We start from the raw sequence: 27,516 nt of genomic DNA, 5'->3' as shown, positions 1-27,516 counted from the left end.
AACTCTGTTGCCTGATGATTTGTCTGTGGTGTGATTTTGAGGAATTGCCCTCACGGGCAGGCTCCAGGACAGCAGTGAAGTGCAGTTGTAGAATGTGTGTAATAAACAGGGTGTGGCTGCTATGAGCTGACTGAGGAGCCTCTGATTTAAATTCAGCTACTCATTGCAGCCGACAAACCACAAGCAGGTCTGTGAAGAGAAGCAGTGACAGGAAGCAAACACTAACCAGCATTAAACTAAACAAGGACGATGCAATGCTAGAACCAGGTTAAAACTCTCTTCAGACATCCTGGAGCCCACGCGTAAAAAGTGTGGATTCATAGTACTCACAGCCCATTTCTATTGAGTGTTTATAATATTGCTGAACTGTTGAATCCAATACAACAAAAAATAAGGGTCTATAGAGATGGTGAGACCCAAAACTGAAACATTTCCAGTGGAAGTGGTTTCACTTTTAACTGAACTGCCACAGGGTACGTTAGCAGGAATGTGCTTCGTGACTCGCTCTTTCCCCTGGTGTAGGAATCCTATGTGGCTCACTGCTCCTCATCCTTACTGGGAGCAGCTTCCTTAAACCACTTCAGTCTTTAATGTGTTGTTCAGCATTATGAGATGTGATGAGTATTAGCACGTGATATTGTGAAAGATTACATTTCAAATGGATGCAACACACATGGCAAAAAGAATGTGCGAATAAACAAGTTCCTTTCTACACATGCACCCTGTACTCGTTCCATCAGAGAGAAGACAACTCCCAGAGGAAACATTGCATTTTTGGCCGACGCGTGAAGGTAACATTTTCGTTTGTCCTTTGTGCTCCTCTTTGGTGGGCTGACGGGCAATAGGTGGGATGCATGTGCCACACTCACACTGCAGAAGATTAAAAGCGTTTTTATTTTTTGTGCCTTGGGAAAGGAGGCATATTGAAATCCGGAACACCTACCTCTCAACTAACTGAGAATCCACCAGCACCCTTGTTTTATATTACTTAGTGTCAACATTGCTTTGAAGCTTTGAGTTTCATTAAGAGAAAAGCTTTGTTATTGGTGGATTAGCAACCTTTCTGTCTGAAACACCAAATCACAATGCTTTCTACATGGAGGATGAGAGGTAAGCATTTATTCATGTGAGGAAGCATTTTCACAGTCTATAAAACAGTAGATTCAAACTACATTTGACCGTTCTTTTACCTTTTAATGACGTTTGCAATCATTGGGAGTGCTTCTCACTGCAATCACTCGAATATTGTCTATGCTGTAAAAACATGCCTTCATTATCATCAGTCAAATTAAGTGTATTCGAAGAGACACACAGCAGCTGCATTTTCTGAACACAGAGCAGCAGATTGAGAGCACAAAGCAACAGATAGAGAGCACAAAGCAGCAGACAGAGAGCACAGAGCAACAGATAAGAGCATAGAGGAGCAGATTGGCAGCACACAGGATCAGATTGTAACTCTAGTTCCTCTAATATTGCATCAGTTTCTGCAGCGTTACAGACTGTCAGCTGGTTTCACGGCTACAGAGTTGCTCACAGACACAGCTTTGAGGATGCTGGTTATGCCTTTCTCTGTAGCTAGTGTTCTCCCTGGAGCCCAGTGAATCCATTAACACACGGTACAGCACAGCACGCTTACGAATGCACAAACGGACCAAGCAATACCCAAAGCAATGCAGTATCAAGCACACCGGAAAACGATAAACACAAATGAAGGCATATAGACCAAATGTTCAAAGTGCCTCCTGGTCTCCCCTCAGAGAAAGCACACAACTCAATCCACAGGCTTCTGTTGCTACTTTATTGTTCCCTGTTATAAAAATACTTCTCTAGGATACAAGTGACAGCAGCACGTAATTAGAGACAACTCGACATAACACCTTTCTGTTTGCACAGCTGTTAGACAGTCACAGCGGATATCCGTGGTTATGGCTTTAATACAGAAGATAATTATGAATAAAATTCACAAAGTGGGTAGTCGGAGCGTCAGAGTTGCGGTGCCATTACTGTGTTAGTTTATTAAAATAGGTGACACACTGTGTCTCTTTAAAAACTTAATAAAATAGAAGACGCTTGGTACTGTGTTTTATATAATACCTTCACTTCACTTAGACAGTTTGTATGAGAATAGATTTATATAGAAAATTCAATGCATGTTAAAATACATATATTTTTAAAAAACGTAAAGAAAAGAGAAAGTCAATGGTTAATGGTTGCCTAACAACCAAATAAGCCTGGCAAGCGCAGCAGCCCTGCATGATGGCTCCTGGAATGGAACTGCTGCTGCAATTACTGTGTCACATGATCACAGCACTGTCACCCAGCCATCATCATTTACTTTGCCTCACTGAGGGCAATTATCCCCACTTAAAACAGACCAGAACATTTCATATCTTAACACCGTGGGACACTAAAGTACAGGCCACCAGATTTGTTTTTGAACTCCATAATCTCCCTAGGGTGGGGCACATTTTACAAAGCAAAGGTAGAAAATAAACACACAGCAAGAAAGTGGTAGAGGATGATTCTGCACTGATGTGGAGCTACACAGCATCATTCGAACATTGTGGTCAGCTTCAAAAGAGCACAATTCCTGCGATGCAGGTCATTGTAGAAAGCAATGGCAGTCACACTGAGCAGCTACAGACATGCTGTGACACACAGCACCCCCTGTGGTTCACAGTGAAAACCCCACCATCCCCTCTCAACTCACACTTCAGACCACAGGGGACTGAATAACTGAAGAAAGCAGGCTGTTCACGTGAGTGTTCAGGAGGGTTGTACAGAAAAGGAGCCCTTCTGTTGTAGAAGTAATCCCTGCTAGCTGCTCTGAGGTGCTGTGTGTCCCAGTGCTGGATCCGAGGACAGCCGTGGGATGATGCTACCAGACGGATTAGTTTAGCTCTCCTTTTATTTTGATTTAACTTTTAAAATGAATGTGCCTAAAAATAGATTGCACGCTCCACGCATATCAGGAGCTTTCCTCAGCAGCTGCAGTCAGACTGTGCTCAGCGGCGGCAGTGTCTCTCGTGTAGTGATGCTCCCCCTGCAGTCCACTGCAGGTAGTGCAGCAGTCGATTATTTCAGTGTATTGTAGTGTAGGCACTTCTAGTTTCGGTCGAACTGCAATGCCAGCACTGCACAACAATGTTCTTCGGCTCAGTTTAACCGATACAAGTGCACTTATTGTGTAAAACCATGATTGAAAATACTTAACAGTCCTTCGTTTCCCACCCACCCTTTGTGAACGGTGCATGTGTGGTGTTGAGATCCCTGCTTGCTCCTCTGGTCTCTCTGCTCCTCTCTGTGATTTCATTGCAGAGCACTCAGCCTCCTCAGGGGGTCCCAGGCTTCAGCAGGATTCCCTGCAGGTCAGCGGGGAGCGCCAGGATGACCGCCTCAATGTGTGTCTGCAGCTTGACCAGGGTCTCAGGCTTGACTGGCAGCTGATCTCTCTCCGCCTGCACCTGCAACATGGGTGGCATTGGGCAGAGCCATTGGGACCAGTTCAAAACAGCTCCAATCATCATCACAACTGGATTAGGGTTCAATAGATATGTGGAAAACTAGCATCCCCAGGACAACCAAAGCGGAATGGGATATCGGCTAAAGCGGTTTGTAAACATGAAGTGAAAAATCTAACCCCTGATCTAGAACGTGGCATGAAATGGGTACTTTGTACCGGATGCTTTACTGGGAGAATCCTAGATACAGCAGCGTACCCTAGATACAGCAGCGTACCAACTACAAAGAGACTAGTCAATGGAGGTGGTCTGTGTCATTGATATGGGTTAGAATATGTATGAACTGTAGCAGAATCCTGCTCGGATGACCCACTTAGTGGACATCGTGACAGGGTCACTTTGTTTACCCCTTTTAGGAATTGAAATGCTTTGGTCAAGTCTCCCCTCAGGGAGCCCCACGTGGGACCGGTCAAGTCTAATGAACAATGGAACAGCCCCCAGTCAGTCATTCTGCATCTTTCTCAGCACTGTAGACAATATGTCTCTGCCATTAGCATCACTGATCCCTAGAATACCAACGAAGGAAACACTCACCAGTTTATCTTTTAACTTCAATACAAGGTCCACAGTCTCAACCTCTGTGTGTTTCTGAATCCGGAGCAGCAAATCCTGCAGAATACACAGTATACATGAACTCAGCCATGCCTGCAGTTACATTTCTGCTTCAGGCACTAGTAACAATCAACTTAGAAGCTAACGCTATGAAATAAAAAGTTTAGAACTTTATTGTATTACCATGTTTCTATTTAGTTCACTGTTTCAAGTTTTGCAACAGTGAGACCACAGCAGTGTAAATCAGAGTTAAACCCTTGCTAGGATTGCTCCATTATGTTGAAGCTGCAGTGGTCACTTTGAGACACCTACATGTTTTCTTGTACCTTTTTTACTCCCCCTCCCTCTGCTGTAGTTCCTAGAATGTGAAGGTGGTTTGTTTTCAGGTCTACAGTGCAATGCGCAGCCACAAAGCACATTATTCATTCTGCACTTAAATAAGGACACACCTGGGACCAACTTAGCCCATACACCCACACCCTCCCCCATATCATCCCCCCTCTCAGATTATTGGCATGACAGGAGCGCTCCAATATTGCCCTCCTCACCCCCCACTCTATCTCCTCACCTCTTCACAGAGTGCCTCCAGGTGCAGTGCCTCCAGTTTTTGGCTCACCTCCTTCCTCCGCATCCGGAACCAGCCGTCGAAGTTCGGAGACTTCAAGAACTGCCTTGAGAGGGAAAAAAGCCACAAGGAGTAACTGTCAGTAACACTGCGTTACACCAGGAGCCACTGTGAGTAACCCAGCATTACACCAGGAGCCACTTTGAGTAACCCAGCGTTACACCAGGAGCCACTGTCAGTAACCAGGAGCGTGCTCAGAGATACAAACACAGTGTACAAGCATCAGAGGCCACTGAACTTAGCGGTGACATGCTCTACTAGCTGTCATTTATTTACAATAAAATAAGGGGGCCAATCAAGTTGGTGCTTATAAGAAGTATACAAATCAAATTTAAAGCCTTGGCTAGCCCGCCTTTAAAGGGGCAGTGATGATGTTAATAAAGCTAAGAAGAGGTAAGAGAATGGATGTAAAGATGGTTAGCATGCTGCTAGCTCTATACAGGATAATCCCATGGGCCATTGTACTGCTCTGTCACCTGTACAGGCCGATCCAGTCTCCCTTGAGGTGCGAGGTGAGCTGCGGGCCCGCCTTCTCCAGGGTCTTCATGAACTCCTCCTGGCTGAACGGACGCAGCTGGGGGGGCGTCTGGAGAGGAGCAGGGTCAGAGAACAGGAGGGGCAGAGGAGGAACAGCACACAGGGTCAGAGAAGGAACAGCACAGAGGGTCAGAGAACAGGAGGGGCAGAAGAGGAACAGCACACAGGGTCAGAGAAGGAACAGTACAGAGGGTAGGAGAACAGGAGGGGCAGAGGAGGAACAGCACACAGGGTCAGAGAAGGAACAGCACAGAGGGTCAGAGAACAGGAGGGGCAGAGGAGGAACAGCACAGAGGGTCAGAGAACAGGAGGGGCAGAGGAGGAACAGCACACAGGGTCAGAGAACAGGAGGGGCAGAGGAGGAACAGCACACAGGGTCAGAGAACAGGGGGGAGAGGAGGCAGCATACAGGGTCAGAGAACGGGGCAGAGGAGGAACAGCACAAAGGGTCAAAGAATGGGGCAGAGGAGGAACAGCACACAGGGTCAGAGAACAGGAGGGGCAGAGGAGGAACAGCACACAGGGTTAGACAGTGGGGGAAGAGGAGAAATAGCACATGGTCAGAGAACGGGGGGCAGTCAGTTACAGTGGCACACATGGGAATCAACAACCTTTTCTGGTATAAAAGTCTTGTTTGGGTGTGTGAAGTGAAAAGACACTCCTAACCATAAGAGACACGATCAACTGTATAAATCATGCTTTGATTTATTTATTGTTTAAAAGAAAACAATACACATACATTTGTGTCTTCAGAGCTTTTTCTTGTACCATGAACAAGACAACACTTAGGTACTGGAATGTCCTGAAATACAGCATTCTGATTGGCCGAGAGTGTCTTAGTGATTTATAAAGTGTGGAAGTAATCGACTTACCTTCCACGGGGAGATGCTTTTCTGAAGTGGCATTAAACTAGCTAGATAGCGTTCCTAAAAATCAAAAGAAGACAGCAAACGTTTACAAGTGATTGCGAATGAGTCCAGTCTCCAGTGTCACTGCAGTTAAATCAGAACTCCGAACAGCTCTGTCCACCTTTGGGGAACAGGTCATGTCATTTCCTGCTACTGTTTTAAACATGTTTGTATCACATCTGAAATTAGTTACGGAAAAACAAGTTTACACAAACATTCAGCTAAAAATGATGACAATAACAAACTGAAACAGTGCACTGATGAAGTAATTAGTATGTTAATTAAATACTTAGTTTAACAAAACTCAAACGAATGGCAGGGCTCCGATAGTACAGTACAGAGTGTTAAACAGTGTATTGTTCATGCATACGAAATATACTGCTTTATATAAACAAATATTAACACTGCTATATCCTACTGTCCTGTTTTGCTTTATATGACATCTACAGTAAGCAGACTCCACTTAGTTTACATGCAGCAAAGTCAGTTTCCATTCCAGGCAGCTCTCATCCTCACTCTTGGGACAGCGGCAGTAGGCTATGAATGGAAGGAGCTGCCCAGCGCTGCTGCAGCCAGTCACAGGCTCTGCTTGAGGCTCTTACTAGAGGAATGATGAAACTCTGGGTCAGTTCCAGGAAGTACCGTCTGAGGATGGCATTCTGAGCTGCGGATGGGCGCTTCTGCTGGACCCCCTGTGAACACAGAGAACCATACCACTGCCGTTATCGGAGAAGCAGTGAACCTGCACTCTCGCTAATAAGTGAGCAAACCCCCCCCCCCCCCTTTAGTCTATAGTTCACTCAGATTGTTTCTGCCAAAGGTACAACTTTCAAAAGGAACCCTCTGCTCCTCTCATCCACTAAAGAAATTTTCAAGTAACCGATGAGCCTCTCTCTCATCCTAAACACATTTCCACAACATTTAAATCAAGTTTATGTCTTTCTTAAACTAAAGGAAGTCTGCAGGTACACAACTGTAACAAATATCATTACAAAAGGTAGACAGAAAAGCAGTTCAGCTGAAGACACCTTCTCCACGCTGTCTCTGATCTCTACTGGTAGGACATACCTTCTGTAGCTGCTTAATGATGTCCTCGTCCCGGTTTAGGAAGGGTTTGTAGGCGCTGTAGACACCTGCAAAACAGGGCACAATAAGCTGCAGTGCACCAGCCTGCTTCCCTTTAGAAACACACATTTAAAAAGAGCCATTGACACAAAAACACCTACATCATGGCTGATGATAACTTGCATTGGGAGACGCAGCTTTCTCAGTCACGTGAGGGGCAGCAAGCCAGCTGCTACTGCATTCTTCGGGCACCTAAGTACCTCCTGTTGGGTAGGTCACTGGAGTGTTGCTAACTGGTATCCAGTTGACCTTTCCGAAAGCAGAGTGTGACTTCTGTTCACAGCTAGATTATATAAAAGAGATTTTTACCAGGTTTGGAGTCCAACGTCTTGAGATTCTTCAGTTTTTTCACCTTGGCTTGTTTGGGAATGTCTCCTGTAGAAACACAGCGGAGGAATCGCATCACTGTAAACACATAGCCAGGCTGGGAGAGGGTCTGTATTATAAACATGTGAACACAGCCAGGCTGGGAGAGGGTCTTTATTATAAACATGTGAACACAGAGCCAGGCTGGGAGAGGGTCTGTATTATAAACATGTGAACAGAGAGCCAGGCTGGGAGAGGGTCTGTATTAAAGCTCTGATAAGTGTGCACAATATTGTCTCCCTTCAAGTGCACCTTGTTTAGCACAGAGAAGGGAAATGTATCGTCTCTGAGTAGTGCACAGTACCTGCTTGCTTCATGTCTCCAATGCGGATGATGTGTGGCCAGTGCTGCAATGTCTTTGCAAAGAAAGGATTGGTCACTCCCAGGATAACCGATGGACTGAGGAAGAAGAGAACCTGTTAGGAGGCAGCAGCTCACCATTGCACTCCACACCAAGGACAATGCAGTGCCACTGCACTCCACACCAAGGACAATGCAGTGCCACTGAACTCCACACCAAGGACAATGCCGTGTGCTGCACTCCACACCAAGGACAATGCCGTGTGCTGCACTCGACACCAAGGACAATGCAGTGCCACTGCACTCCACACCAAGGACAATGCAGTGCCACTACCCTCCACACCAAGGACAATGCAGTGCGCTGCACTCCACACCAAAGACAATGCAGTGCGCTGCACTCCACACCAAGGACAATGCAGTGCGCTGCACTCCACACCAAGGACAATGCAGTGCGTTGCACTCCACACCAAGGACAATGCAGTGCGCTGCACTCCACACCAAGGACAATGCAGTGCGCTGCACTCCACACCAAGGACAATGCAGTGCGCTGCACTCCACACCAAGGACAATGCAGTGCGCTGCACTCCACACCAAGGACAATGCAGTGCGCTGCACTCCACACCAAGGACAATGCAGTGCGCTGCACTCCACACCAAGGACAATGCAGTGCGCTGCACTCCACACCAAGGACAATGCAGTGTGCTGCACTCCACACCAAGGACAATGCAGTGTACTGTGATGGGCTTAATTTATTTGCCATTCAGTCCCGGGAATCTTTCATGGAGATGCTGACAAGTTGTCAACTTGTTTGGTGCTTCTGGGAAAACAGTTAGTATCCCCAGAGTGTAACAGGGCAGAGGGTGGGCACTAACCGACAGCCAGGCACACAGCAAACACTACGCAGAGCCAGGATTTCCCCACAGTAAAAGCACAGCAAAGTGAAATGCAGAAGGACACAAACATGGTAAAGCCCACAGAGGCATGGCAAAGCACATTAAAAAAACATGGCTAACCATGGTAAACTTACTGTAACCATGGGAGTACTGCACAGTGGCAGTGGGAAACTTTTATAGTGGCATTCACAGCTATTGAGATTTTAACCAAATCTCATGGACAGGGGTCCCAATCCATAACATCACACCATCACACAACACTGGCCTTTAGCAGGTGGGTTTAAAACTACACTCTCAGAGTAAAAGCATGAAGTGCTGCGCAAACCCTTTTCAATGTGACAGCTAGCGCTCTAGCTCAGGAGTCTAAATCACGAGATTCACTGCAAACCCTTTTCAATGTGAAAGCAATCGCTCCAGCTCAGGAGCAACGCTGGGAGATCAAAGCGGCTAAGCTTTGTGAATGAGGCCCTTTTCTTTATTTGATTATTCAAGATCAGTTCCTATCCACCCTGCTGCACGGCCTTCTATTCCTCTACTAATTACTGATAGCTTCCCGTTACACAAGGTGGCCACAAGCATATCAAAGTGAAATTAATCATATTAAAAAACCTTGGAAATAATAGTATGATTAAAAAGCCAGGGGAAAAAATGAGTGTGCAGGTTTAGTGTGGTAAACTCTAAAGGTCATGCTAGTGAACCCTCTCCCCTCCCCTCCTCTGCAGAGCTGTGTCTCTGGTGGCAGCCTCTTAGTGCCCCCCCTGTGTCTCTGGTGGCAGCCTCTCTTAGTGACCCCCCCTGTGTCTCTGGTGGCAGCCTCTCTTAGTGACCCCCCCTGTGTCTGGTGGCAGCCTCTCTTAGTGACCCCCCCTGTGTCTCTGGTGGCAGCCTCTCTTAGTGACCCCCCCCGTGTCTCTGGTGGCAGCCTCTCTTAGTGACCCCCCCTGTGTCTCTGGTGGCAGCCTCTCTTAGTGACCCCCCCTGTGTCTCTGGTGGCAGCCTCTCTTAGTGACCCCCCCTGTGTCTCTGGTGGCAGCCTCTCTTAGTGACCCCCCCCGTGTCTCTGGTGGCAGCCTCTCTTAGTGACCCCCCCTGTGTCTCTGGTGGCAACATCTCTTAGTGACCCCCTCTGTGTCTCTGGTGGCAGCCTCTCTTAGTAACCCCCCCTGTGTCTCTGGTGGCAGCCTCTCTTAGTGACCCCCCCTGTGTCTGGTGGCAGCCTCTCTTAGTGACCCCCCCTGTGTCTCTGGTGGCAACATCTCTTAGTGACCCCCTCTGTGTCTCTGGTGGCAGCCTCTCTTAGTGACCCCCCCCCCCCTGTGTTTCTGGTGGCAGCCTCTTAGTGACCCCCGTGTCTCTGTTGGCAGCCTCTTATGATACTCACGGGGCCTGCGTTCGCGTAGTGTACTCCTTGAACTCGCTGTCGTGGATGGTGAAGTAGGGTCTGAAATCACTGCAGTACTTCAGAGGAGCAATACAGCTGGAAACAATACGAAAAACAAAAACCAGCTCAACCCAAATGTAAAACCTATGAATCCCTAAAACCTGCAGTGTGACACAAACAGTTAAACAAACCAGATCTGGACACTAAACCTATTGCATAAACAATCCTGAATAATGTTAATATCAGGTTTCAGGACAAGTGGAGAAGTTGGTATTGAAATACATGTGAAATGTGAGGCCCCGTCGCAGGGGATTTCGTATCAGATCTATGATAAAAACACTACATTAGACAGGTTTCAGTGTTAGATCAGCTCTGCTATTTACAGCCCCAAGCAGGTTATTAATCTGTCAAGATGTAAAGCTTTGACTGTCTCCCGTCTGACACCAAACCCGTCATTAGCAGGTTCATCTGGGTAAATAGAACCTTGCAATGAAAAAAAAAAACATTTACGTTGAAGTACTGCATCATCATACAGAATGAACGCATTGTGCTTCATAAAGTGGAACAAAACTTGCTGAATAATGTTATGTTACCATATTGAATTACACACCGCTTTGTAGTTTTCAAGACCTACTTTTTTAAAAATGTATTATACAATGTCTCCATTGTTTTATTACTTTTTTTTTTTTTAATTTGTGAAAAGCAATTTTAAATATTACTTTGAAGTTCTCAACAACTGAGTCTATAATAAGCAAAATCGCATGAAATTTAGCTATACTTACACCCTACCCTAGCATATTTATGTCCTGCCTCTGCTCACTAATGATTGGACGACTGTAAAACCAGGGCAGGATCTTTGACTTTCCCATTGGTTAAACTCTCAATTATATCCCGCCTCTGCTCACACATGATTGGACACCTGTATAACAAGGAGGCAGATCTTTGATTCTCCTATTGGTTAAAACTACTAAACACCTTCAACTGTTTATGTCCCGCCTCTGCTAAGTTATGATTGGAATGCCATGGAGAAAATGCAGGCTCTTCTATTGGGTGATTTTAGTATATACAAAAATAGAACTGCACGATTAAATTAATCTGTGATCAACTGTCAGATGACATTTAAAGCGCCAACGTTAATGTTAGGTGAGGATGGAGTTCCTGTGTGATTGGAGGTCCATCCTGACAGATGCTCTGGGGTGGCTGCTTACTTTCACCAGGGCGCACACACACAGGGCCTCTGCTCGGATAATCAAAACCAAGCATGGCAATGACAGGCTGATTTAAAGACACAGTAACGATCTCCGAGTTCCTTCAGAAAACACTACCTTTTAACAGCTGTTGTGATCTTGAACTCTTTCAGCACTGCAGACCTCAAAGGTCCAATAAAACTCCACTCAACACCGTTAACTACATGGAAATATCTTGGGTGTAAAATTAAACTCACAAGAAAAAATAGCACACTTTGATGTAGTACTTAAATTTGTGTCAAGCAATGTTCTGCCGAATACTTCTAGAATTTTTTTATTAAACTTCTCTTGGTTAAAATGTTTGTTGCTGAATTGATGATGTTTCTTTTGGTATTTCTAAATTCAGCACTATTGAGTGAATAACAGTTCTGAAGCATTTGAATACTCGCATGTCTGGAAGTGCTCCACGTCGCATCGACTCACCTGACCAGTGCCATCACAGTTTCCGAGGACTCGGCAGGAGAGGGTGCCATGACAACCAACGACTCCCCTAGCAACACCAGCTCCCACAGCATCTGGATGTGAAAAAAGACAGGGCCGAAGCACCTGCGCGGGGGCACAGACACGCACAAACAGACAAACACGCAAACAGAGACACACACAGACACGCACACACACGGACAAACACACACATGCACACAGAGACACAAGAACAGATACATACAGACAGAGACACACACAGACAGAGACACATGCAGAGATTAGAAGCCACTGTGTAGCAAGCTGATCTCTGAACAGAGAATAAGCCTTGTACACATTCATCATTACAGGGTTCTCACTTTATTTATCTGTCTGGCTTATACATCAAAAAAATGTGACAGGCTTTAAAACAGGAGGGGGCGCTGGACTATGCTGACATGCACAAATAATCCTTCTTCTTGCAACAAATCCCAGAACCTTGCACTGAACCCCACTACCCTTCCACCTGATTCCAGCTTCACCCTGGTTCACATGAACAACACAGAGAGGCTCTGAGAATCGATCGCCTACAACAAGTTGCTAGAATCTCATTACATTGTACATTTCACAGTTAACAGAGGGGTGGGTTGGGGGTGTTCAATTCAAGCCATTACAATGCAAATCTACCATCTTCATACTCCCCTACAGCAGGGGTTCTCAAACCTTTTGCTTCTGAGGTGCCCACTCCCCCCACTATATATATATATATATATATATATATATATATATATATATATATATATATATATATATATATATATATATAGACACACACACACACACATTTGCAGTCAAAAGTTTACATACCTCCAATGGAAAGGTATTTATTTTAGATCAAATAAAGTAAATTAATAAAAATGTGTTGATAAGAAGAGTCCTGAGAATCCATTACTGGAAGATGAGATCTGAATAATCATCTGTGTCACAGAGCTGAGATGTGAATATCCATCTCACACAGTCACAGAGATATTCAGATCATCTCAGTGAGGTGGATATTCAGATCTCATCTCAGTGTGATGGATATTCAGATCTCATCTCAGTGTGGTGGATATTCAGATCTCATCTCAGTGAGGTGGATATTCAGATCTCATCTCAGTGAGATGGATATTCAGATCTCATCTCAGTGTGGTGGATATTCAGATCTCATCTCAGTGTGGTGGATATTCAGATCTCATCTCAGTGTGGTGGATATTCAGATCTCATCTCAGTGTGGTGGATATTCAGATCTCATCTCAGTGAGGAGGATATTCAGATCTCATCTCAGTGAGGTGGATATTCAGATCTCACCTCAGTGTGGTGGATATTCAGATCTCACCTCAGTGAGGTGGATATTCAGATCTCATCTCAGTGAGGAGGATATTCAGATCTCATCTCAGTGGGGTGGATATTCAGATCTCATCTCAGTGAGGAGGATATTCAGATCTCATCTCAGTGTGGTGGATATTCAGATCTCATCTCAGTGTGGTGGATATTCAGATCTCATCTCAGTGAGGAGGATATTTAGATCTCATCTCAGTGAGGTGGATTCAGACCTCAGCTCTGTGACACTGTGTGAGGTGGATATGGTATGTGAGAATAAAGCACCTTCAAACTAACTGTGCAAGCTCTACAGTTAAACAAACTCTTTAGTTCATCATCCACAACACAAGGTGGCAGCAACAGACTAGTAAGGAACTGGGTCTGAAAGTAAATACACAGCTGCAGGGTTATCAAGTTCAGACCTGTCAGATAACACCCCCTTACACACTGCCTCAAGAACTACAATAGAAGCACAACTCGTGATAAACGGGTTATTTCATCTCCAGTACCTGAACAGGTCCACCTCATGGATAGTAGGAAGCACGAGAGACACCTGGGCATCATTCTGAAACAGAGGGAGAGAGGGGAGAGCTGAGGAACAACATGGAAACACACACTCTGCAGAGTAAACCAGAAGGAGAGAGGAGAGAGAGCGCTGAGGAACAACATGGAAACACACACACTGCAGAGTAAACCAGAAGGAGAGAGGAGAGAGAGCGCTGAGGAACAACATGGAAAAACACACGCTGCAGAGTAAACCAGAGGGAGGAGAGAGAGTGTTGAGGAACAACATGGAAACACACACCAGACTAAACTAGAGGGAGAGAGGAGAGAGAGTGTTGAGGAACAACATGGAAACACACACTGCAGAGTAAACCAGAAGACCACAAGATCATCAGCACAAGAAAGGGGACGTGATAATGTTTCTAGTGCTAGGAGTTGGGCATTGGAACAAATCCATTCAATCATTCATTAGTTTCTCTGAGCACTGAGCATGTATATAAAATCCAAGATAAGGCTTACATAAAACAAACTGTTGTAAGAGACAACACACCGTTTACTTTAGAACTGTACAGTTAGAAGGTGGAGGATGACAGTGTGCAAATGAGATGGAGACTTTTCATTCAGAAACACCTAAGCTGTAATTTTGATTTGTGGCGCTTATTCACAACAGTTCAGAACTGTAGCTAATAGTTACAATTCACAGTGTTTAACACGTATAAACATCTTGCAGTTGTTTTGTTTGCCATTCTAACTAGCCGTTCTCTATGCCTTAACATGAATTACACTTTCATTGGCTTGAATGCATTGTACCCTCTTTATATACTTTTTTACAATGAAGGTATAATGTGCTTCACATACACACTTGCTTCAGGGATGGAAATAAAACTTCTACTGCACAGCAGATCCATCCATTCCAAGTTTGAAAATGTGCATGATTAGCCAGTGTATTAGGCAACAAGCTCAGGTGCTACTAAAGGGCTGTTGTATTCACAATAACAAGGCCCTCTAAATGCTCTGTATACATAACAAATGCGTCTCACTGCGGCAATTTTGTTAAGAAGTTAAGCATTTAGCCAGTATTTCAGCTTTTTGGGTCAGCTGGAAATGCAGGCTGCCGCCATATTGGAACCTTTGTGGCACCGCTGTTACGTCATATCGTTGACCGCCACCCACGCCAGGGAACGCCGGCAGGGTGAATTGTGTTGGAATGCAAAGCGATCAAGTGCTAAAATAACAAAAGGAAAAACGGTAACAAAAAGTTGGTGTGCCTAAGCCTTTAAAACTAACAAAGGGCAGCCATAACAAAACAATGGTGACATAATATGGGAATGGGACATACGCTCAATAGAATACTATGTGTGACTATAGAGCGAGCCAATGACAGGACAGCACACAAAGCGTGATGGAAGAGAGCTCCAGCACATTCAATGTTCATTTTGTTTTAATGGTTTTTATACGATATACTGCTCAAGCTTTAGTTAACATGATTTCTATTGAAATGGTTATATATTTATTTGCATTACAGTTCCCCTTTAAATCAAACCGCTATGCAATGGGAGTCTTATTCCCTGCCCTGTGACACTAAAAGTGCAATGAGTTAAATTGAATGAGACGTGGTCAGGTGAGGACTCTGAATTCAATCGAATGAGACATGGTCAGGTGAGGACGGTGTTGAGTTCAACTGAATGAGACGTGGTCAGGTGAGGACTCTGTTGAGTTCAACTGAATGAGACGTGGTCATGTGAGGACTGTGTTGAATTCAATTGAATGAGATGTGATCAGGTGAGGACTCTGTGTTGAGTTCAACTGAATGAGACGTGGTCAGGTGAGGACTGTGTTGAATTTAACTGAATGAGACGTGATCAGGTGAGGAATGTGTTGAGTTCAATTGAATGGGACGTGGTCAGGTGAGGACTGTGTTGAATTCAATTGAATGAGACATGATCAGTTGAGGACTCTTGTGTTGAGTTCAATTGAATGATATGTGGTCAGGGGAGGACTCTTGTGTTGACTTCAACTGAATGAGATGTGGTCAGGTGAGGACTCGAGTTCAACTGAATGAGACGTGTTCAGGTGAGGACTGTGTTGAGTTCAATTGAATGAGACGTGGTCAGATGAAGACTGTTGAGTTCAACTGAATGAGACGTGGTCAGGTGAGGACTCTTGAATTCAATTGAATGAGACGTGGTCAGGTGAGGACTGTTGAGTTCAATTGAATGAGACGTGGTCAGGTGAGGACTGTGTTGAGTTCAATTGAATGAGACATGGTCAGGTGAGGAATGTGTTGAGTTCAATTGAATGAGATGTGGTCAGGTGAGGACGCTGTGTTAAGTTCAGTTGAAGTTTGCATCGGCTCTGTAATGATTTCCTTTGGGAAGGGCAACAGTATTTTCTGTTCTTGCTTTTCAATTAAAGATTCAGTTTCTACTTCACAAACAATTCCCTGGAAGCCATGATGTGTTAACTCTTTCAACACTGACCCTGGAAAGAGGTCTAGGACAGAGCAGAGCAGAACAGAGCAGTTTACCAGGACCATACATCACTATGTATAACTTTTTTCCATCTATGACACTGAAACAATTTAAACTAGGGATGCAACAGTCATGACCAAACCAAAACAGACACAAAATTAAAAATCGCACAATACCAACAAAAGACAAAACCGAACTGAAAATGATTGTTTGTACAATAAAAAGGCGTTGGGAGTCTCAGCATAAGTCGGAGCTTATCCTACATTTTGCTGCATGATATTTTAAATTAGAAGTGTTTCCTCATCAGAAGCTATTTTAAAATGCTCCCACAGTCACTTTGAAGCCAGTATGTTAATTAATGATTACAATTTCAAAAATGTTGGGTTATTATCATAACCATGGTTCCCTGAAATGTAACCATTACTGAATGAGTGTTTACCTGGAAAAATCCTGAAATCTGAATAGAATACCAAAGCTGCACACAAGCGCCCATGACGTAGCCACGCTCGCCCCCGAGAGCACAAGAGAACTGCGCCCGTGACGTAGCCACGCTCGCCCCCGAGAGCACAAGAGAACTGCGCCCGTGACGTAGCCACGCTCGCCCCGAGAGCAAAAGAGAACTGCGCCCGTGACGTAGCCACGCTCGCCCCCGAGAGCACAAGAGAACTGCGCCCAGGACGTAGCCACGCTCGCCCCCGAGAGCACAAGAGAACTGCGCCCGGGACGTAGCCACGCTCGCCCCCGAGTGCACAAGAGAACTGCGCCCGGGACGTAGCCACGCTCGCCCCCGAGAGCACAAGAGAACTGCGCCCGTGACGTAGCCACGCTCGCCCCCGAGAGCACAAGAGAACTGCGCCCGTGACGTAGCCACGCTCGCCCCCGAGAGCACAAGAGAACTGCGCCCGTGACGTAGCCACGCTCGCCCCCGAGAGCACAAGAGAACTGCGCCCGTGACGTAGCCACGCTCGCCCCCGAGAGCACAAGAGAACTGCGCCTGTGACGTAGCCACGCTCGCCCCCGAGAGCACAAGAGAACTGCGCCCGTGACGTAGCCACGCTCGCCTCCGAGAGCACAAGACTGCACCCGTGACGTAGCCACACTTGCCCCCAAGAGCACAAGACTGCACCTGTGACGTAGCCATGCCTGACTGCAGACACAGGTACTAGCATCATGTTTCCTTCAGACATGTTCTAATCATGGACGCAGTGACCTTGAAGATTAATTGTTATATTTCTATTTCAGGGAACCATGGTTATGATAATAACACAACATTCCCTATCAAGTATGAAATGTAATCATTACCGAATGGGTGAGTGCACCAAAGTCGTCGCAAGGCAATACTGCAGAACAACTAGAATGCTACAAGGCTAAGCCAAGGATGCCTTGTGCGTTACCATTTGGAACCCTAGTAACAATTAGCTAGGGCTAAAAATTGAGGGAGAACTCACCTCTATGTTATGTAGTAAGGGTTGACCCTGAAGCCGCCCTCAACACTCGAGTTCCAAAGCCAGGGTTTTGTGGATCCAAGACATTCAGTTGACAGAATCTTGTAAAGGCATGGGGAGTAGCCCAAACCGCTGCATTGCAAATTCCATTGATGCATGCACCCTGGAAGAGGTTGCCATGCCCCTGGAGGGGGCAAGTTGGCTCGCTCATAGGCAGTCTTGACTGTGTCTGTTATCCATTTTGATAGTCTCTGTTTAGACAGGGCTTGCCCATGGGACTTTGCCCCATAACAGACAAAAAACTGTTCGGACTACCTCCAACTGTGTGTCCTGCCAACATAGTAAGCTAGTGCCCGCACAGGGCAGAGCGTACGGAGCTGTCACTCCCTGTCAGACTGGAAAGGGGTGGATGGAAAGCCTCCAAATACATAGACTGGTTGATGTGGATGCTGAGATAGTTTTAAAAGCAGGATTGGTACAACACATGGCCTATGTCCTGGCTTCTGAAAAAATTAGCAGGCTTTTGCAATTGAACATGCTTGCATCTCACTCACCTCACTAGCGGAGGTGACTACAAGCAGGAAAGCCGCTTTAAGTGACCAAGAAGTGACTTCAGCTCAGCAGAACGCAAGGGTTCAAATGGAGGTTTCATGAGTGCCTCAAGCACTACGTTAAGCCTCCAGCGACGAACAGGCTGGAGAATTGCAAACGAAATACCGATCCATAAAAAGGGAAACAAAACCGAACCAGGTAACTCTAGATCAATAAGCCTGACTTCTATTACATGTAAACTATAATAAGATCCAAAATTAAAAATGACTTATATGGTAACAGTATCCTTAACATGTAGAAAATAGAAAGTACTGATTGTACTGAAGTACTGAAACCTCAAATGTAACAAGGTATTCAGTGGTGTACCACAGGGATCAATACCAGGTCCTCTGCTATTCCTAATCTACATTAATAACTTAGATTCTGGTATAGTAAGCAAACTTGTTAAATTTGCACACGACACAAAAAACACAAAAATACCGTTGCAGCAGCAAAGGTCATCCAAAATGATCTAGACAAGATTCAGAACTGGGCAGACACATGGCAAACGACATTTAACAGAGAAAAATGTAAGGCACTGCACTCAGGCAATAAAAATGTGCATTATAAATACCATATGGGAGATACTGATATTACAGAAGGAATCTATGAAAAAGACCTAGGAGCTTAAGTTGACTCAGAAGTGTCTTCACCATGACAATGTGGGGAAGCTATAAAAAAGGCCAACAAGATGCTCGGATATATAGTGAAAAGTATTGAATTTAAATCAAGGGAAGTAATGTTAAAACTTTACAATGCATTAGTAAGACCTCATCTAGAATACTGTATTCAGTTCAGGTCACCTCACTACAAAAAGGATATTGCTGCTCTAGAAAGAGTGCAAGGAAGAGCAACCAGAATTATTCCGGGTTTAAAAGGCGTGTCATATGCAGACAGAACTATTCAGTCTTGAACAAAGACGACTACACGGCAATCTGATTCAAGCATTCAAAATGTCAATACCTTTTAGAAATGTCGACCGAAAGGACTTTTTCGACCTGAAAAAATAAACAAGGACCAGGGGTCACAAATGGAGATTAGATAAAGGGGCATTCAGAACAGAAAATAGGAGGCACTTTCTTACACAGAGAATTGTGGGAATCTGGAACCAACTCCCCAGTAATGTTGTTCAAGCTGACACATTGGGATACTTCAAGAAGCTGCTTGATGAGATTCTGGGATCAATAAGCTGCTAACAACCAAACAAGCAAGATGGGCCGAATGGCCTCCTTTCGTTTGTAAACTTTCTTATATTATTATGTTCTTATGAACAGCGTCCTTAAGGAGGTGGCCGAAGTCACCAAGCTCCTTTCAAAAATTATCAAGCCAGGAAGTGAGCTCCTGGGGAGATAGAGTCAATTTTGACAGGGCAAGCTGAAATAGCTGCCAGATAGACCTTTAACGTGGATGGTAATTCCCATCGGCAAATATGTCCTGCAAAAATTGCAGTATTACTGTCATGGGACAAATCAAAGGCAGACACCACTTCTGAAAGACGCCCCACTTGTACCCGTACTGGGAACGTGTGGACGCTGCTCTGACATTTTGCAGAGTGTCAATGACCCTACTGGACAGACCCAGACATCTAAAATGCAGCCATTCAGGGGCCAGACCCAGAGCTGTAGGCTCAGATGCCATAAGGTCCCCCGTGCCTGAGATCGCGGTGATTGGGCAGGCTCCAGGGCTGGATGCTCAGGAGCTGCACCAGAGCTGAAAACCAAAGTCTCCTGGGCCAATAAGGGGCTACTAATAGCACCCTGGCCCAGTCCTGCCTGATTTTCCCTCCAGACACAGTGGGAGCACAGCGAGCGGTGGGAAGGCATACAGCAGCTGGTCACTGGTGTACCAAGGCATCTGGTTTGTATAAGCCACCACGGTAGCATTATCTGTCCGGACAAGCACATGTCTTCTTTGAACCTCCTGTAAAAAATTCTGCAAGGCCAGATAAACTGCTGGCAGCTCCAAAAGATGTAAGTGGCGACCCTGTCGCAGGGGTTCCATAGCCCCTGTGCAACTCTGCCATTCCACACAGTGCACCAACTGGACTCGTCTGTGGTGATGACCTCACTTCTGGTGATGCTGCCCAGTGTTACACCGAGACATAGATGGGCAGGCTATGTCCACTAAGAGAGAGGGCCCTGAGACAGCGGTGAGACACCGTCACTAGATGGCCCAGGTTCAACACGGGCTGAAAAACCCTGTTGTTGAGCCAGGCTTGGAGATGGCACATCTGCAGGAGACCCAGAGGAAGGGTCTGGGAAACTGCTGCCATCAACCCCAGAAGTCTCTGGAATGTTACTACTTAAGTGCTGTATTGAGCTGAAAAAGGTGCTATTGTCTGCACTCTGTTATACAATAGAGTGACAGAATGGAATCTAACTGCACTCCTACATGGGAGTCTATCTGCGCAGGTGTGAGCTGGCTCTTTGCACGATTCACCGTCAGGCTCAATCGGTGAAGGTGGCTGGTGACAAGTTCCGTGTGGGCCTCTGCCTGTGCTGGAGACTGGGCACAAAGGAGCCAGTCATCCAGGTAACTGAGAAATCTGATGCCTCTGTCTCAATGAGGCCAGGATAGCTTCCATGCACTTTGAAAAGACTCAGGGAGCTAGAGAGGCAGTATACAGACAGGGCGCCAGAATGCTGATGGAAGTAACAAGCAACAGCGAATACCAGGAAAATAATAATACCCAAACAAAGTCTCATGTCCCAGTAGCACGGCAGAGATCTGCATGTAAATATGTGGCTGGGCTGAGCCCTGCTGATAAATGTATTGTTATGTGTTGAAACCGAATGGTTTATTGCTGATTTAAAAAGAAATGTATTGCCTGGGGTTAAAAACATGATGTGTTGTTATTATTGTATAGTTAACATGGTTTGGCAGGGATGATATTAGCAGCTCGTCCTTGCCAGACGACATCCCATGAGAATGCGTGGCCGGCAGCTAATGATTTATTAACAGTCTGGTTGTCGACAGCGCATATCAAAACTCATGCAGAATGTGTCTGTCTCCGCAGTGATGAAATGATTGCTGATTGGGAGATGGGCACATGTATACAAGCTTGTCTGTGTGTGGGGGAGGGGAGGGGGGGTGAATGGAGAAAGAGTGAGCCAGCGAGAGGGAAAGATTAAAGAAAAGTAAAGAATTGCTGCTTGCTTTGGGAAGGGTTTTTTTTTTGCGTTCGACATTTGTTTTTTATTTTGGCTCTGTGAGCTGTGTTTTTGTTTATTTTTCTTTAAATAAATACGCACACAGTGCTTCAATCCGCTCTACTTACTTTGTCATCTTCCTGGACTGGGACGTCACCACTCGACCGCCCTGTCACAGTCCCTTAACACAGTACGTTATTCTTTCTACATTGTGTCTAACAGTATAATGCATTAGTTTGAGTGATGCAATAACACGGAATCACAGTAATATTGGTATCTCCGTTCCTTTGGCTGAATAGATTTAGTCTTCCTTTTTCAGTTTTAAACTTTCATTTCCATTTTACCGAAAAACCATCTTAAAATGTCAAAAACAGCTGGAAGAGTTGATAAAAAACCAAACTGAACATAACCAACTTGCATCCCTAATTTAAACTATGATTGCAAAGCTAGTGGTGAACATTGTGAGCTAGGCTGAAACTATACCTGACCTTTCTGATTGATTGTAAGCTTGTTCAGTCTAGTGTTGTTTTTACTAGCCACGTATTGTTATTGCATTGCCTTGCTGTCAGCGGTGCGCCAAGCAGTATAAGCTGTCTAAGGCATACCTGTGGTGCAGACTGGTCAATGTATGTCGTGCCGGGCTTGTCATAACTGGCAGGAATTCGAACCTGACGAGAAAAGCACATCAAAACATCACACAGCATCACAACCTCCAGACAGTGAAAGCACTCAACCATACTCCAACCAGCAAGAGAATCCCGCTCCAGCACCAGGGTCAAGAAAGAGAATCCCTCTCCAGGAACCCCTCTCCAGCACCAGGGTCAAGAAAGAGAATCCCTCTCCAGAAACCCCTCTCCAGCACCAGGGTCAAGAAAGAGAATCCCTCTCCAGGAACCCCTCTCCAGCACCAGGGTCAAGAAAGAGAACCCCTCTCCAGCACCAGGGTCAAGAAAGAGAATCCCTCTCCAGCACCAGGGTCAAGAAAGAGAATCCCTTTCCAGGAACCCCTCTCCAGCACCAGGGTCAAGAAAGAGAATCCCTTTCCAGGAACCCCTCTCCAGCACCAGGGTCAAGAAAGTTCTCAGGCTGCTTGCTTTCCTTTCTGTTTCACCACAGCAGCATGTTCTGAGATCAAAAAACCTTACTGGTTGCAAGCATGTGAGTGCAACTATGGGAAGCAACTGGAAAACAAGCCCTGAAGGGGTGGGACAATTTCACTATCCAGGTGAAACACAATCTGAGAGCAAGGTCTGCAAACCAAGATCTCTGCAGCATAGTGCTGTACCAGATGCTTTAAATCTAAGATCGACTGAAGGAGCAGTACAGCGATTGGAGGAGCTGTACAGAGACTGGAGGAGCTGTACAGCGACTGGAGGAGCATGGCAAATTATTGTCAGCTACAATCTCTTAAACTTAAAGCAAAGAACCAAAAACACACAAAACATAGCCTACTATAATAACATTTACCAGCAACAAATGGAAATAAAACCACATAATCTTCTGACCAAGCATCCAAATGCAATGTATATAGGAGCTGCTTGTGATCCCCAAAGAAGCCTTCAGACAGCAGCTTGCAGGTGTCTATAAAAGCAGCAATGTCTTACCTTCATGACCACGCCCACTATAGGGAGGCTCAACGCAGTCCCAGGGACCGGGGTGGGCCAACGCTCAATGTCACTGCAAGCTAAGAGAGAGAAAACAAACTTGTGCACAATATATACAGATACTCTAGTGGAATTACTGACACCATGCTGAAATAAACCAATACAGGAACTCTACTAGAATTACTGACACATTCCTGAAATAAACCAAATGAGAGATCCTAAAATTTTCAGTTTTCAACTCATTTTCAGTTTAGTAAAATAATATTTAAGATATAAAATAATATATTTTTTTATTTAGAGTTGAACTGTAACATTTAGTGTCCTTGTTGTGTTGCTCCAGCAGGGCCTTCTTTACTAGCACACTATATAGCGCCAAGGCCATCCCAGCACACTTTACATTTTCAGTCGTTCCTGGTTTGTATTTAAAAGTAAGGCCATATGTCCCTCACAACAGTGTACACCATGGCAATGTAGACCATTAGAGGCACAGAAGTGTGATCTACACTACCTGGCCAGTTATTAGGCTTCCCCCTGGCACGGGCATGTTCCCTGGTATACCCGGTCCCTTGGTAACTCTGGCAGGCTGAACAAATGACATGCTTTACTAAAGAATCGCTGTAGATCAAGTCCACGCAACAATTCTGCACTTGTACACCACTGAGGAAACTGAATGGAGTCTACATCACGCTGTGTAAAAGGTCCATCATGATATTCTGCACAGGTCCTGATAAAGTTGTGTGAAGGAAAGTCCTAAGCATGTTTTACTCCATTAGGGTTAGAGTCTCCATACACTGTGTGTATGCGACAGGCACACGTGCGGACACCTCCACTGTGAGCCCAGGATGAACTGCACTCACCTGCCTCCAGGCACGGCTCGCTCTTCTCAAAGTACTCTGGAGCAATCAACTTCAGCAGGGAGTGATAGAAATGAACATAGGGCAGCCTGCTGATAATCACCAGAGACTGCAACACAAGAGAGAGACACACCGGTTAGAGTAGCAACACAGGCTTCTAGAAAATCCATTTGGACTTGCAACATTAGCAGCAGTCCCCCTTTTTCTTGCATTCTAGATCTTTTCTTGCTTTTTAAACTTCAGTTCTACATTCACAGTTCCTGTATTTCAAACACAGGGATTTGAACTTGCTGAACCCTGGTACCGAATCACTTCCTGTGCTTTGTCAATACAAGTCCAGTGGTCCCACAGCAATTTAGACCATGTGACCTACAGCACAGGAAGTGACTTAATGCCAGGAAGCAAAAATATAATTGATTCTAGAAAAAAATAATTAAATACACTTAACTAAATGTTTGTGTTTGAATTCATGAAGTTTCTTTTGGTATTTGTAAATGTAGCAGTATTGAGTGTTTACCAGTTATGGATGGCAAACCCCTCTGAACACTGTAGCAGGTCGTCACCGTCTTGAATTAGCAGCACATGCTGTATGTACAAGGGAAGACAGGCCCTCAGTGGCAGCAGCAGGGCCAGCTCGTGCTTGTGGATCCTGGCCAGAAGCAATGGTATCTCCTCTCTCAGTGTGGAGATGGTAAGAGCTGAGAGGAGCATGCTGCTGCACTCTCAGTGTGGAGATGGTATGAGCTGAGAGGAGCATGCTGCTGCACTCTCAGTGTGGAAATGGTATGAGCTGAGAGGAGCATGCTGCTGCTCTCTCAGTGTGGAGATGGTAAGAGCTGTGAGGAGCATGCTGCTGCACTCTCAGTGTGGAGATGGTAAGAGCTGAGAGGAGCATGCTGCTGCACTCTCAGTGTGGAGATGGTATGAGCTGAGAGGAGCATGCTGCTGCACTCTCAGTGTGGAGATGGTATGAGCTGAGAGGAGCATGCCAGTGTGAAAGTGTGCTCTGTCAAGGACACTGCATACCAGTGTCAGCTCAGCTGTGAACTCAATATTACAGCACTTTAACAAATAGGAAACTCAACACTTCTGCAGTTTTCTTTTTTTTTGTAAAACTGGTTTTGCAAGGATTGGATCAGCCTTGACAATAATGTTAGTTAGTTTCTCTCTTCTGATTTGACTTTATTGTTAGTTTCTATTGCATGTTTTATCTTTCAATTGAGGGTCATTTACCCTCCCTATGCAGCAGGTATTAAAGGGTGTTTACATTTCCTCCCCTTGAACCCAACGATATTACATTACTACAGCCATTACCACTAGACAGTCACACATGAGCGATTCCTTACATTACTCCTGCCCTGCTACTACTAGACATCTTCACACATCAACGACACAGTACTCCTGCCATTACTACTATTACTACTACTCTTCACAAAGGAAGATGATTCATCATTAATTATAAAAACCCTCAATAGTGGTACATTTAGAAAAAACTTGGTAAATTCAATGAAGACATTGAGAAAGATATTCACCAAGGTTTTTTCTAAACCAAGATCATATAAAACTGAAATTCCCTGACTAGAAAAACTACACTCAACAGGCAAACGATTCAGCCAATGCCACATCGACTTATTACAACACAGATAGACAACAACCAAACGACAGCCCCATTCCCTGAATGCACACGCAGTGGTATTTAAAGACAGCTGCACACTCCGGCTATAGAACTCTGATCAGCTGTTAATTCAAACCAGGGACCATGGGAATGTGTTTCCTTGGTCTCGAAGGCAAGGACAGGATTCGTTAAGTGTGCCTGCATCACAAACAGCAGCAGCAGCATTAGCATTACCTGATTCACTTAGTTAGCATAGACCCTGATTTCTAATGTGGGAATGCGTAGGTGCAGCGCCTGATTAAACTTCAAATTGAAAAAAAAAAAGTAAACCTGAAAATCAAAACCCCTTCTTACAATGTGAGCACACAAGCCCATCAGCTCCATTGTGAAAAGTGTCTTATTTTTTTGATTTTTTTGATTACTTTTACATTGACAGCCACTTGAAACCCACAATCCCCAGAGGGAGACAACAAAGAGCTCAGCTGAGTCCGACATAAACAACAAGCCTCCACAGCACAGGGAGGAGACAGATGACAGGACTCTTCTGATAAGTCATGCAAAAAACAATTCTGTGCATCAAAACTCCCATTCTTAACCCTTTACTGCACTGTCTTTTAGAGCATGTTAGGGACTGTGTGGAGGCTGGGTGAGAGCAGGAGACACACTCACTGCAAGTGAGCTACTTCACCACGATGCTAACACGGTTTAATTTCTAGATGTTATGATCAGTGGTATTCAGACTTCTTGATGTGTTCTTCCCTCTTCTCAGCACTTCCCTCTTTCTCTTCCTGCACCTTTGTGTTGAAGTTCCGATATACGGTATATATCACGGCTTACCTTCTGAAAGTAACCTCGCTTCAGAGTTTTATCTCGAACTTGACGGAAATAAACATAGCCATAGTAATGGCCCTGATCCCTCTGAAAGGAAACAGAAAAGCAGGAGATTAATGAACAGCCCAGAAACCAGGAGGAGAGCAGAAAAGAAAACATCTCATCACCTCAAAGGGAGCTCGAGCAGTTTGAACCACCTTTCCACCAAAAGCAAAATAAAACTATTCAAAAGCAAGAAGCTTCAGTAACCAAGGTCTCAGTAACCAGGGCTTCAGTAACCAAGGCTTCAGTAACCAGGGATTCAGTAACCAGGACTTTAGTAACCAAGGTTTTAGTAACCGGGGCTTCAGTAACCAGGGCTTCAGTAACCAGGGCTTCAGTAACCAGGGCTTCAGTAACCAAGGTTTTAGTAACCGGGGCTTCAGTAACCAGGGCTTCAGTAACCAGGGCTTCAGTAACCAGGACTTTAGTAACCAAGGTTTTAGTAACCAGGGATTCAGTAACCAGGGATTCAGTAACCAGGGCTTTAGTAACCAGGGTTTTAGTAACCAGGGCTTTAGTAACCAGGGCTTTAGTAACCAGGGCTTCAGTAACCAGGGCTTCAGTAACCAGGGCTTCAGTAACCAGGGCTTCAGTAACCAGGGCTTTAGTAACCAGGGCTTTAGTAACCAGGGCTTTAGTAACCAGGGCTTCCGCAACCAAGGCTAACTAATTATATTGTTTATAGATCTTACATTTGGAATCTCTCAACACATTTTTTCTAAGTGGATTCCTCCAGTACCAGGCAATTGATTATTATGTGTATTTTCCACACTCTATGGAGTCCCCCTTTAAATCAGATTTAAAAAAAAAACTGCATGCTTGATGTACATTATGGAAAGCTGGTGTTAGCCAAGTCTCTCTGCCTCAAAGCTCTGCACAGAACCTTGTGTGTTATGAACCCACAAGGCTGGTAACAGAAAGGATTTTCAAAGCCTTGTTTTTGTAACCGGTATATAGCGCACTATTAATCCAAGATCCTGATCCAGTGCCACTGCAGCCACTATTGTTTAGAGTGTACGAATATGTAGTTTTACGTTAGAATGCGCGCCAATCCTGAGTTAATGCATTACTGTGCTAAAGGGGTAGGCTGCATTATTTTATTTATATTATATTCTCTTATTTTAATTAACTATTTTGCTGGAATGTAGTTAAATACTCATGAATATAATACAAATGTGTATTGGTAAAATATTGGGA

General features: G+C 45.0%; 1 protein-coding gene across 1 annotated transcript in view; it reads right to left on the bottom strand.

Annotated features, from left to right (window-relative positions):
• Window positions 1–1,779: 1,779 nt before the first annotated feature.
• Window positions 1,780–27,516, bottom strand: part of dennd6aa (DENN/MADD domain containing 6Aa) — a 39,678-nt gene continuing 13,941 nt past the window's right edge. Inside the window, exons 5-20 of the mRNA XM_041224697.1 lie at window positions 26,284–26,364; window positions 23,835–23,940; window positions 22,978–23,057; window positions 21,979–22,041; window positions 13,723–13,778; window positions 11,879–12,001; window positions 10,209–10,304; window positions 7,939–8,033; window positions 7,578–7,643; window positions 7,212–7,276; window positions 6,746–6,835; window positions 6,108–6,161; window positions 5,175–5,284; window positions 4,642–4,744; window positions 4,056–4,130; window positions 1,780–3,464 (exon numbers count right to left, since the gene is read on the bottom strand). Of these exons, the coding sequence (XP_041080631.1) occupies window positions 3,333–3,464; window positions 4,056–4,130; window positions 4,642–4,744; window positions 5,175–5,284; window positions 6,108–6,161; window positions 6,746–6,835; window positions 7,212–7,276; window positions 7,578–7,643; window positions 7,939–8,033; window positions 10,209–10,304; window positions 11,879–12,001; window positions 13,723–13,778; window positions 21,979–22,041; window positions 22,978–23,057; window positions 23,835–23,940; window positions 26,284–26,364 (1,395 nt within the window). The 3' untranslated portion in view covers window positions 1,780–3,332. The remainder of the gene's footprint in view (window positions 3,465–4,055; window positions 4,131–4,641; window positions 4,745–5,174; window positions 5,285–6,107; window positions 6,162–6,745; window positions 6,836–7,211; window positions 7,277–7,577; window positions 7,644–7,938; window positions 8,034–10,208; window positions 10,305–11,878; window positions 12,002–13,722; window positions 13,779–21,978; window positions 22,042–22,977; window positions 23,058–23,834; window positions 23,941–26,283; window positions 26,365–27,516) is intronic.

The sequence above is a fragment of the Polyodon spathula genome, chromosome 23 (genome assembly GCF_017654505.1).
Source record: "Polyodon spathula isolate WHYD16114869_AA chromosome 23, ASM1765450v1, whole genome shotgun sequence".
NCBI classification, from domain to species: domain Eukaryota; kingdom Metazoa; phylum Chordata; class Actinopteri; order Acipenseriformes; family Polyodontidae; genus Polyodon; species Polyodon spathula.
The sequence above is the reverse complement of the archived record's forward strand: the minus strand, read 5'-3'. Positions and strand labels throughout refer to the sequence as shown.